Source organism: Cryptomeria japonica, chromosome 6 (genome assembly GCF_030272615.1).
Source record: "Cryptomeria japonica chromosome 6, Sugi_1.0, whole genome shotgun sequence".
Lineage (NCBI taxonomy): Eukaryota > Viridiplantae > Streptophyta > Pinopsida > Cupressales > Cupressaceae > Cryptomeria > Cryptomeria japonica.
The window spans coordinates 75,550,634-75,563,339 of record NC_081410.1 but is presented as its reverse complement, the minus strand read 5'-3'; the positions used below and the strand labels follow the sequence as shown (position 1 = coordinate 75,563,339).

Below are 12,706 nucleotides of genomic sequence, written 5' to 3'. Positions count from 1 at the left end.
TACTTATTTTCACCACACCTAGACATTCACAACATTCACATTGCTAGAAAGTTTAAGTTCCTATAATTAAATCTACTTATGATCACCACAAATTTATAATCAAATCTACTCATTATCTCCTATAATTTTAACCTAATGAACGTTAAAATAGTCGTCTTCTTCTTTCACAATTAAACATTTACACTGATTAGGGCCTTGTAAGCTCCTATAATCGAACCTTGTTACTGTAACCACTTTGTATTTGTCTAGCCCGTGAGGATAAATAACAATAATTAATTCTCTAAATAACAACTGACCACAGCTAATCCTGCTCACAATGGAGGATCCAAACCCCTGCGAAAGGGCAAAAAAATGGCTTCAATCCCTCCAAAAAATTGAGAACATGAACAAGATAGATCCAAGAGAAGCGCCCATATCCCTCGATTCGTCCAACATTTACGAAGGCTTCGTTTTCAGAGGCCTCCAAATCGATCAACTGCAAGAAGGCCGTGCCCTCTGCACATTCAAGGTGCCTCCTCGTCTTGTGGTATGTATGTTTTGAAAACCCTAAAAATAATTTTCCCCTGCGCTCAATTAATAAGCGTTTATTCATTTCCAGGATGGAAATGGAATTTGGCCTGCCCGTGTTATAATGTCTTTGGTAGACAATGTCTGCGCAGCCGCCATTATGACCTGCGACAAACCCGTGAAGGTCTCTGTGGATTACAATCTCTCATATTTTTCTACAGCCAAAACCCATGTAAGCATATAAATCTCTCTGTTCTATTCACTTTTCCCCCAAATTTGCTTAAATTGTAACCCTCTACCGTGTTTATTTAGGATGAAATAGAAATTGATGCTCGAGTTTTAGGGCATAAGGGAGGGCTGTCTACTGTAGTTGTAGATATGAGGAACAAAATAACAGGGCAGCTTGTTGCTCAAGCTCGCCAGAGTATGCATAATCTTGGAGGTCTTACCGTTACTCCACGCAGCAAAATGTAAGGAGGCTACTCTGTAAAAACCCTCTTCTGACATGGCGATGAATGGATATATTGTCACTGGATTTGCTCTCATGATTTCTTCTTGCTCAGCTATTTTGCAAATCAAATTTATGAGATTTCTTTTGATTTGGTAAACTGCATCTGTAAATAACCAAAGAAATGAAATCACATTAAATCTGATCTCTGAATCATTTCAGATCTCCGGTAGACAATCAAATCAAAACTTAACTCACAACAAATATCCTCGTACACCTATATCTATGCAGTAAATGCATATCATTCTTCGGTGAATATTTGATTTCATTTAATCTTTGGCAGATATTTTATTTAATGTGTTGCCTAGACATTTGCAGCCTGCAAATGTCTATAAAAACCATGCATAGATATCTATAGAAAGCAGTTTTATGGAGATTGATATTTTAATTCTTCTTTTGTAGGATTTTGTAATATTTTTCATGTAAACTCTGTCCATTTTTTCTCATCGGCATCATTGCCAGCGTGACACAATTTGTGCAGAATCTGGAGATTTTCCATGGTTTCTGTGATTTTTTTATTGATCTGTATGCAGTCGGATCATTTTTAGTCATGTGATATTCGAGTGTTTTCGTATTGAGCTGACCTGTAGAAGCAACTTGCAGGAAGTGTGTCATATATTTTTAGTTTCAATACATATATAGTGTTTGTGATATAATCACTTGTAATATTCTTTTTCTATTATGTTTGATTGTAGGTAGCCTACAAGAAAAGATTAGGGGCTTTTACAGCTCAGTCTTATATATTATAGTTATAGTAAATAGTATAAAGATTCATGTGTGATTTCTCTAATTTGTCTTCATTAACAATGGACATATATCTTCATAAAATAATTAAATAATGGCAGATATAGATTCAATTCTAAAGAGTTTCGAGGTCATTCACACTATCTTATATAGGGGAAAGGATCTAGTAGTTGAGCGCATTTCAATTCTTGTGATAAAAGTTGTTGATTTGATACCCCAATACTTGCTGATTTAATATCCAACCTCTGTATAACATTGTACCAATAGCTGTATGATAAGTATCAATAATTGAATGAAATATACAATTTGTTGTGAAAAGTAACCAATCATATGATGCCACATCAGCTGCACAAGTATTGGGGCCCTTTTGCACACCTATTGGTCTCACTTTTTTTGGGGGTTGTTTTGGACACCTTGACAAAAAGCATGCTGATGTGCATCGTATTTGATGATGTGGCCCTGAAACCTTAGTTATAAGCAGGGGACTTGCCAAGTAAGCTGTTGTAAAAAAATTAGAGTGATTTGCAATTTCCACGTAGGATTTTGAGAAGCGTGAAGTTAGGCTGCACAACTACTGGGTCCTTTCCCCTAACTACTATTTGAACCTCTTTCTAAACTTTTCAGAAAGAGTTAAAATCACCATGCACAAGAAAATCTTAAAGATGCTTGATTGAATTTTGAGTTCCAAAACTGCCCTTAATGTTGATATTTTTTGTCTTTGATGTTGAGGATGGGGTGGGACAGCCTTGATGTGTTCATAGCTACCTTGACAATCTTTTGCATGCATTATCATGATTGACACATTTAATAACTTTGTTTTGATAGTCCTTTATCGATAGGATGGTCTTTTAGGTACCTTGTTGTTACCGCAGTTAAGTAACAATTCATGGCGGATTGTTGTTTGTCATTTCTATGTTAATGATCTTGATGTTTCATTTGTATGAATATTGTTTCCTTATTTGGACTACTCTTATGAAATATGATAGTTGTAAAATCAAATCCAAAAGAAGAGTCCTCTTCAATGTCAATTTCATTAAAATTAATACTAGTATATCTATTTTTAAAAAAATATGTAAAATATGTCGAGATATATCTTATAATAGAAGAGAATCATTGTAAAATAAATGTTCTTTTAAAATACTAAACACCAAGAATACAAATCCATTAAAGTCCTGCATGCAAAAAACCGTGAATCTAGCATGAGACAAGTGACGAGGGTTCTATTTTATTTGGAGTAATAAAATAACACCTCCCCAAAAGCTGAAACATGACATATTTCATGCATTTACCTGTCATTTGCATGTCAAATTGTTTCAAAAAGAGAATTTAGTTTAAGGACATTTGGACATTTGGACATTTTGATGTCATTGTAGATGCCTCTAGGGTAATATTAGTGTTTTATCGTGAATGGATGTTCATCATATCATCTCATGTGCTTTCCAGCTATTATGGGCAACAATACACAAAATATAGAAGCATAGTAATGTGTGGGATTTGACTTACAAAATTCTCCAAAGAAATAAAATGCTATTATGGTTAACAATACACAAAATATAGAAGCATAGTAATGTGTGGGATTTGACTAACAAAATTCTCCAAAGAAATAAAATGAAATGTAGACACAAAATGTTAAAAAAAGGGAACTTTAAACATAAAATGTAAAATAAAATGACTCAAAACAAAATAATGTGTGCCATTTTTTATTTTTAACTCAATTTATCAATATATCACCAAACAACTTGATTTTATAAATACAATATATATACTTTTTTATGGAGTTATATAGGAATTATGTATATATATTTCTTAATCATTTTTCAAAAGTATAAAATGAATAGATCCAATCATTTACATATATATAATTGTAAGCAAATTTTCAATCATAATTCTATAATCAAATTGGACCAAAAAAAAATCTATTTAGAAAGTATTTGTAAATTAATATGCAATATTGTGATATTTTTGTCTATATATTTTTAGTATGACTTTGAGATATATGTATGTGCCAAACTTAACCACATTTAATCTTTGAAATAGATTTCCACAACACAGTGGATCAACTGTGATATACACAATTGCAGAATGGATATTTTGGGCCTGTTTGGAGTTATTATGGCAGATCCACCATGGGATATTCACATGGAGCTATCATATGGTACTATGGCTGGTGATGAGATGAGGAATTTAAATGTGCCTAGCTTGCTGACTGATGGTCTTTGACGCTAGCCAATTGTCTAAAAGGTAGAATGAACAATCACCATATGAGAGAACAGTGCCCACAAAACCACAAAGGGCAGCAAAGAATGACAAACCTCCAAGTGACCAAGACCCTCTCTCTAACATTGCATGAGGGGCAGAGATCCATAGAAAACTTGAAAAGGAATACACAGCCATAAAAGAATGACAGTCTGCAACCCTATAGGACAGTCATTATTGTTGGGAAATAGTTGAAAGATTGTTGAAAGGGGCAGTCTAGGAGCATAGGGCAAAGTGAAAAAGTCGCCCCAACTCTAAGACTTAAGGTAGAAACCAGTTAACATTGATGAGGACTGTCATGGTATGAATTTTCCGGTGACACAAGAATGCACGGTCCTTATCAAGGGAAAATGGACAATTGCAAGAGGTCAAATCAGCTCAGCATGACAGTCTTTTGATAAGCCTAAGACACAAGTTCAGTTGTTAAGATTACCTTGGCATTGCATAGAGAAACCTTTTGAGATGAATGCATTGTGGTAGAGGCCAAAAATGACAGTATTGGTATTTCCTGACATAAAAGAGATAAACTTAATGCTTAAAGATATACTCATTATAAAAACGCACTCCATTGTCATGAAGGAAAAGGTTTAAGGTTGTAATAATAAAGTCAAATACTCTTTTATGGCATGACAAGGGAAGTTGTGGGTATAATGAAATGACAAGATGAGATGGCAGTTCTAGGAAGACACTTGATAATGAAAGAACAGATAGTGGATACAATGACTAGTGTTGGGGCTTGATGATTGTCATAGGCAGTCCAAGGAAGTAGGAGGACAGGCCTTGTAAACAAGACAATACACTATATATTCAGTTTTCTTCAATTTAGTGCCTTAGTTTATTTGTGGTATGCCTTCCTAAGATCATTTAGGGTCCTTGATACACATTGTTTTTAGAAAGTCACTTGGACGTTTGATTAAATTTACATTTTATGTAGCCGTAATTAAAAATACATGTTCTTATATTTTGTGTCCACCACCTATCCTAAAATTGTCTTTTCATGTCTAGCTATTATGGTCAATAATACACAAAATATAGAAGCATAGTAATGCGTGGGATTTGGCTAATAGAATTCTCCAAAGAAAAAAAATGTTAAATAAAATGAAATGTAGACACAAAATATTAAAAAACATGGAACTTGTAAACATAAAATGACTCAAAACAAAATAATATGTGCCATTTTTTATTTTTAACTCAAATTATCAATATATCACCAAACAACTTGATTTTATAAATTACAATATATATACTTTTTTATGGAGTTATATAGGAATTATGTATATATGTATTAATCATTTTCCAATAGTATAAAATGAATAGATCCAATCATTTACACACACACACACACACACACACACAGATATATATATATATATATATATATATATATATATATATATATATATATATATATATATATTTAAGAAAATTTTCAAACATAATTCTATAATCAAATTGGACAAAAAAAAATCTATTTAGAAAGTAAATGTGGAAATCTATTTGGAAGATTAAATGTGGTTAAGAAGGACACACACACATATCTTGAAGTCATACTAAAAATATATAGACAAAAATATGACTATATTGCATATTAACTTACAAATACTTTCTATCGGTGTAACCCTTGCACCTCCTTTAGGTGCAAGTGCTAGTAATATTGTGTTTCGGGATTTCACTATGTGTTTTTTGTTGTCAATGTCTAAGATCGATTTCTATGATCCATCATCAAGGTTATGTGTGATTTCCTTCTCTTGCTTTCTTTACAACTGTGATGATTCGAAACATTGGCAACAAAAACACATCATTTATTTCCAACTTTGTGTCAGTCTCAAATTTATTGTTTTTAGAGCTGTCAAATTGCATTTAATGTTCAATATATATATTAGAGTTTATTGAATTGTGGTTATGTAGAGGAGAATACTATATACTTAACTTTTTAATTTTATCAATTATTCTATTTTTTTTTTTAAAATTGAATAAAGTTGAATTATAGAAAAGTTAGGATAGTCAAGAAGATTACAAGGAAATGTAGTGGACTAACTAAATAAAACAATAAGAAAATTGCTTTCAGTTGTCTTTATATTGACATTATCCATTCAAGGCCCTTTCATATTTAATAAAAAACAATGAGAAAATTGCATGACTACACAAAAACAAATAAATATAACTATCCAAAGGCGTACAAAACTAAACTATGCTCCAAAGAATTAATTGAATGTTTACATCATTGACAATCACTACAGATAATGTCATTGATAAATCAATATCAATCTTACACAAGTGACAACATTAATGTTAGAGTCCATTCATAATGACAATGACACTATTACTCTTGACTCAAACAAGCTCTTCTAGTGTTAGTTAAGATAAATTACCTTTACATAGAGTAATTGGATATGATAGAAGAGGAATTAAATGCACTATAGTAGATGATGGATCTAGCTTTGATATATGTAATGAAATTTATTTGAAAAAGCTTAATGTAGACAAATCGCAATTACAAAAATAATGAGTTCACTATCAAAAGATTTAATGATGTGTGGAGAAAACCTCTAGGAATTACTTCTTTAATAATTATGTTGAGACTAATTTACTTTAGATACCTCATTCTATGTGATTTCAAATTGTTTAGTATATAATATTTTATTGGAGCATCCATGGATCCGTACTATGAGAGCATTTCTATCTACTCATTATAGGTTGCTAAATTTCATTTACAAAGATAAATTTACAGTGTTTATGCCAATGAAGGTCCATTTCTATTTTATCAAACGAGTCAATCTCAAAACATTTGCTATAGTCCCCCCAAAACAGAAGGTTCAACCCAAAATAAAAGATACATTAGTTCATCCTAAGGATGTTGAGGATCAATCTACACATAGAAAGTCAAACATGTTACCGATATTGAACAACCACTTAACAAAATGCATGCATGTGCAATAGTGAATACAAAGCTAGTCTAGTATTAATAAACATACAAAATTGGATTTCAAATATTATAAAATTATTGATATAAAGGAAAAGGCTTGGGTCCTTGCACAAATAATATTTTAGAACCAATACAATTTAAAGAAACATTTTAATAAAAAAGGTATTGAATATCTACTCCCACATAATCAATAAACAAAGTGTTCACATCACATAGAGTCGCTAGGAAAAGTATATACCATTTACAAAGAACTCAAATTTAATAAATAGATATCTTCATCACTACGAATGCAAAATTAAATACAATAAACATGTTCAAATTGAACAGAGTCATAATTGACCTAGAGAAAACTAAACTCAAGTGAAAAACTCTAGTCAAAACACCAAACATTCCAAATCCCTTTCTATTTATCTAGCCCGTGAGGACAAATGATCATAAACTCTCTAAATAACCATTGACAACAGCTAATTCTGCTAACAATGGAGGATCCAAATCCCTGTGAAAGGGCAAGAAAATCGCTTCAATCCCTCCGAAATATTGAGAATGCATCCATATCCCTCGATTCCTCCAACATTTACGAAGGCTTCATTTGCAGAGGCCTGCAAATCGACCAACTGCAAAATGGTCGCATCCTCTGCACATTGAAATTACCTCCTCGTCTTGTGGTATACGTCTTTTGAAATTCGATTCTTTTATTAAACCTGTTAATAATTTTCCTAACATTTGTTCAATTCCAGGATGAAAATGGAATTTGGCCTGCCTGCGTCATAATGTCTTTGGCAGACAATGTCTGCGGAGCCGCCATTTTGACCTGCAACAAACCCTCCAAGGTTTCTGTGGATTACAATCTCTCATAGTTTTCCGCAGCCAAAGTCCATGTAAGCACATAAATCTCTCTGTTCTATTCACTTTTTCCCCAAATTTGCTTAGATAATAATGTTTTCCTTTGTTTATTTAGGATGAAATCGAAATTGATGCGTGAGTTTTAGGGCACAGGGAGGGCTGTCTACTGTGGTTGTGGATCTGCGAAACAAAGTAACAGGGTAGCTTGTTGCTCAGGCTCGGCAGACTATGCATAATATTGGAGGTCTTACCATTCCTCCTCCATGCAACAAAATGTAAGGAGGTTACTCTGCAAAAACCCTCTTCTCAATAGATATATTGTTAATTTTTTAATTTTATATATATATATAGTAGCACAATTAAGTACGGGGTTGTAGATCTATATACCATCTTTGGTGAACTATAAAAAGAACCTTTCTTTCTTTCTTTTTATGTATATTTTTATTTGAACAAAGTTGAATTGTAGAGAAATTGGGATATTCAAGAAGAATACAATGAAATGTGTTGGATTAAGTAAACAAAATAATAAGAAAATTGCTTCCTGTCTTTTATCTTTGTATGTTTTGCTTTCAACTCTCTTTATATTGAACTTACTCGATCAAGTACTTTCTTATTTAATAAAAAACAATGAGAAAATAGTTTGATTATACAAAAACAAATAACTAAAATTATACAAAGACTATAGATTGTTGTACAAAACTAAACAATGTTCCAACAAGCCAATTGGATGTCTATATCCTTGGCAATCACCATCGATAATGTTTTAAATCAATATAAAAAATACACAAGTGAGAACAATATTAGATTCCATTCATAATGATGACACACTATTACTCTCGACTCAAATAAGCTCCACTAGTGTTAGTTAAGAATATTAACCTTTACATAGAGTAGATGGATATTATAAAAGAGGAATCAAATGCATCTTAGTAGATAATGTATCTAGCTTTGATATATGTGATGAGGATTGTTTGGAAAAGTAAAATGTAAACAAAGCACAAGAGTAAAAAAAAGAGTTCACTACCAAAGAATTTGATATTGTTGGGACCAATTTACTTTAGACACCCCATTCAATGTGATGTCGATTTGTGCGTCCATGGATCCATCCTATGAGAGCATTTCTATCTATTCTTTATTGGTTGCTACAATTTCGGTTTTAAGGATAAATTTATATTTTTTATGCTAATGAATGTTCATTTCTATTTGATCAAATGATTCAATTTCAAAACATTTTCTATAGTCCACCCAAAAGAGGAGATTCAACCCAAAATAAAAGATACATTACTTCTTCCTAAGGGTGTTGAGGAACAACACCCAAATATATGGTCATGCATTAAAGGCCAAACATTTTACCAATATTAAAAAAACCCTTAAAGAAGTGCGTGTGTGCAACAGTGAATAAAAAGCTAGTCTAGTACTTAATAAACACACAAAATTGGATTTCAGATATTATAAAAAATATTGATATACATAAAAGGCTTGGGTCCTTGTGAAGACACTATTTTAGAACCATTACAATTTAAAGAAACATTTTGATAAAGATGACATTAAATATCTAGTCCCACATAATCAATAAATAAGGTGTTCACATCACATAGAGTTGTTTGGAAACATAAATACTAGTTACAAAGAACTTAAACAAACACAAATTCTGAACTAATATTAATATATTAACATGTTCAAATTTAATAAATAGGTATCTTCATCACCATGAATGCAAAATTAAGTACAATAAATATGTTCAAACTAATTGACCTAAAGAAAACTAAACCCAACAAAAAATTCTAGCCAAAGGAGCTACCACTCCTTAGTGTACTATGTAAAAGGTAAGTACATATGTGTAGAATGCAAAAAATAGCACAAACTATGGAACAATGAATACACCTTCCACTTACGTCCAATTACACATAGAGACTTCCATTCACTTACCTAATCTTATAACTCTGTTGTCACACACCGAAATCCATTAGACATAACTGTAGACACCTAAAAATGTCTCGTTAATCTACACTAATTATTCGTCCTATTAATTAAATAATTATTTAATTAAAATAATTAAATTCTTCCAAATTATTTTTAATCATCGCACCTCAACATTACTAATTATTCTATTTCTATCTTATTAATCATTTAACCATTTAACCTTTTCTATATAGTTAATTAAATATTTATTATTTAATTAATTTTGATTTATAATCTTTAATTAAACAATCTATTATTATTTAAATAAATTCAATTTCTAAATAATTAAAATTATTTAATTAACTAACTTATTCCTCCAATTCAAATTCAAAATTTCAAATTCTCCCAAATTCTAATTTCACCAATTTTCAATAAATTACATGTGCATTTCACTTTTCGAAAATCCAAATTTAAATTGAAATAAAAATGATATGTGAATTTCATCTCAAAATTCTACAACACTGACTTCCAGTCTAACTGGGCAATCAATTTAGTCAACTAAGCAATCTATTCAATCATCTCCCTAGTTCACTTAGTTAACTCCCCAATCACCTTTTTCAACTCCAAATTACTTTTTTGGAACAAAGTAATCAATTCAGTTAACAAATCAATCAACTTAGTTCACTGACTCATCTATTCAGTTCATCGATTAATCAATCTAGTTGACTCATCAATCAAATAAGTTAAACTCTCAATCAATTTTGTTGCAAGCAATCTCAACCATTGATCAATTCTGTTTCACAAAAGAATCTCAACCGTCCATTCTCATCCTCCAGAATCTATAAATTCAACCCATTTCTCCTAATTTCCTCAACCACTATCTTTCAAATTATTGTGCCATTTTTCTGCAGAAATCTCAGTGCAACATTGAAAACCACACAACACAATATTGGAGAAGAGCAATGGAAGCCATGATTTTCATCAAAAAAGGGGGTTTCTTTGTTTAATGCTTATGCCTTGATGATTTGAATCTATTTCATTGTCATTTATGAAATTGCTTAATTAGAATTGAATATTGGTGGTTTACTCATATATTCTAGTTATTTATGCTTAATTTTCCCGCAAATCAATAAATGTCTCCCAATAATGGAGAAGCATGATATCAGCTGCCCACACCTACCAAGAGGTGAGGAGATAAAAGATCAAATATCTAGATTAGAAATGAAACATCAAACACTCCAAATCCCAACTCATTATGCACAAAGAGATGAGTTTGTTACTTTATTACATATTTTTTTTGTCAAGTTGAGCACATGTTCATCACTACACTTGATGAATTCATCAAGGAAAAAATAAAATTGTAGACACCTAAAATTAGTCAGTATTTAATTAATTTAAGCCTGTCAACATAATTAATTGATTTAATTGTGTTATCCTTATTCTTCTTAATGTTAATTTAATCCAATTTAATTAATCTTGTCACTATTGTCCAATAATTAATTTATCAAATAAATTAATTATTGGACTATTCTTCTAAAGTCACCTCAATAATTATTTCCTCTAAACCCACTCAGTTAATTAATTAATTCACCTACTCATGTGATTCCTACAAATCACTTTTTCCTAATCCTCACTTAGCCTAATTAATCCTTCTAGAATCTCTCATAATCCCACTTATCATTATTCTCCAATTTTAAATTCCCCCACTCATGTCACATCAATCTTGAACCTCTCAAAGAAATTCAAATTTCTTTCCCCCCTTTTCCCCAAGGAGTTTTGTACTCCTTTTTATTTCTCCAATGCATCCTTGATCCATGTTCACTATCTTGAATCAATCTTAGCCCTTCATAAGCAAATCAATCCTGACCCTCAATTGGCCTCCTCCAATCTATAAATTGGAGCATCTTTCCTTATCAAAGAAAGGAGTCTTCCATTTCTTCTATCCTTATGCTGCCAATTTCTCCTCTCATCTCCTTCTACCACATTCTTATCACTTCCTCATAATCCTCTATCAAATCCTTGTCATCCAAATCCATCTATCCTTGATCCAAATCCAAATCCTTAGTCCATCTATTTTGTTGAGCATTTGAGTGCAATCCACATCTACAACAAGCAAAGAGCAAATCAAGTGGAGCAATCAAAGGGGTGCCTTCACTTCATCAATCTCAATCCGAGGAACAAGTGGATATCTATGGAGGTATAATAATGTTTTACTAAGTTTGTTTGAGTGTTTCATGTTTATTTATGCTGAAACTAACCATTTGTCTATCTTGCAATCTTTCCCTTGCTTCATTTTGGCACGCCCAGTGGGACCCACATCCCTAAATTTAACGTTTTTATCAAGTTTTTTGCAAGTTTTTAGTCTTAGGTATTGGAATAGCATGAGCACCTGCATTCCAGCACAAGTGACGCGTGTTCAGCATGGGCGACACGGTCTTGGATGCGTGCGCACGTGCTTCAGCGCATCGGGTTTAAATTCAAATTTTCTAACCCGTATTTTCTGCAGGTATGCCAATCAGCGCGAGCATTGCGAGAACAACGCATCCGCCTACAACATTTCTCCATTCACCTTCCTGTCCTTATTTCTATTCATTATGTTTTTTGTCTTATAATCAATCATCTAAAAACACATAAAAAGGCCAAATAATTTAAAAAACAAAATTAGTTAAATCTCTTTATCTAGCCTTTATTTTTTTTAGAAATGCTTCTATAGCGCGAGCGCTCTAGGAACATCCTGCTCATTTTCAAAAATTCAAATTTTCAAATTTTTGCTAACTTGCTTTTTTGTTTTGGCGCGAGTACACGCTCTTCAATGTGACCACCATCCGAGCAAGGCGACTGACCACAAGTATAATCCGTGCTTTTTCAGGATTTTTTCACTTTCTGTATTTTCCTGTTTTTGGCTTTCTAGCCTCATTGCAGCGTGTACGCGGGCATTTCAACGCCTACACAGGCGCTTCAACGTGGGTGTCTGCAGAACAATGTGACTAATGTTTCTGCAAAATTTTGTCTATTAATCA

The 12,706-nt window shown here is 32.2% G+C and overlaps 1 protein-coding gene across 5 annotated transcripts; it reads left to right on the top strand.

Moving 5' to 3' along the window:
* The first annotated feature begins 259 nt into the window (after positions 1-259).
* LOC131064186 (uncharacterized) lies at positions 260-8,335 on the top strand. Of its 5 annotated transcripts, none has more exons than XM_057998223.2 (4): positions 260-526; positions 599-739; positions 7,679-7,819; positions 7,931-8,335. In XM_057998223.2, exons 1-3 carry the CDS (start codon positions 317-319, stop codon positions 7,796-7,798), a joined length of 471 nt encoding a protein of 156 aa, XP_057854206.1. In that variant the 5' UTR covers positions 260-316; the 3' UTR covers positions 7,799-7,819; positions 7,931-8,335. The 5 variants fall into 5 exon arrangements, with proteins under 5 accessions (XP_057854206.1, XP_057854203.1, XP_057854205.1 ...); XM_057998222.2 differs by having other exon boundaries at positions 261-526; positions 7,938-8,335; XM_057998221.2 differs by having other exon boundaries at positions 261-526; positions 7,900-8,335.
* Positions 8,336-12,706: the final 4,371 nt, after the last annotated feature.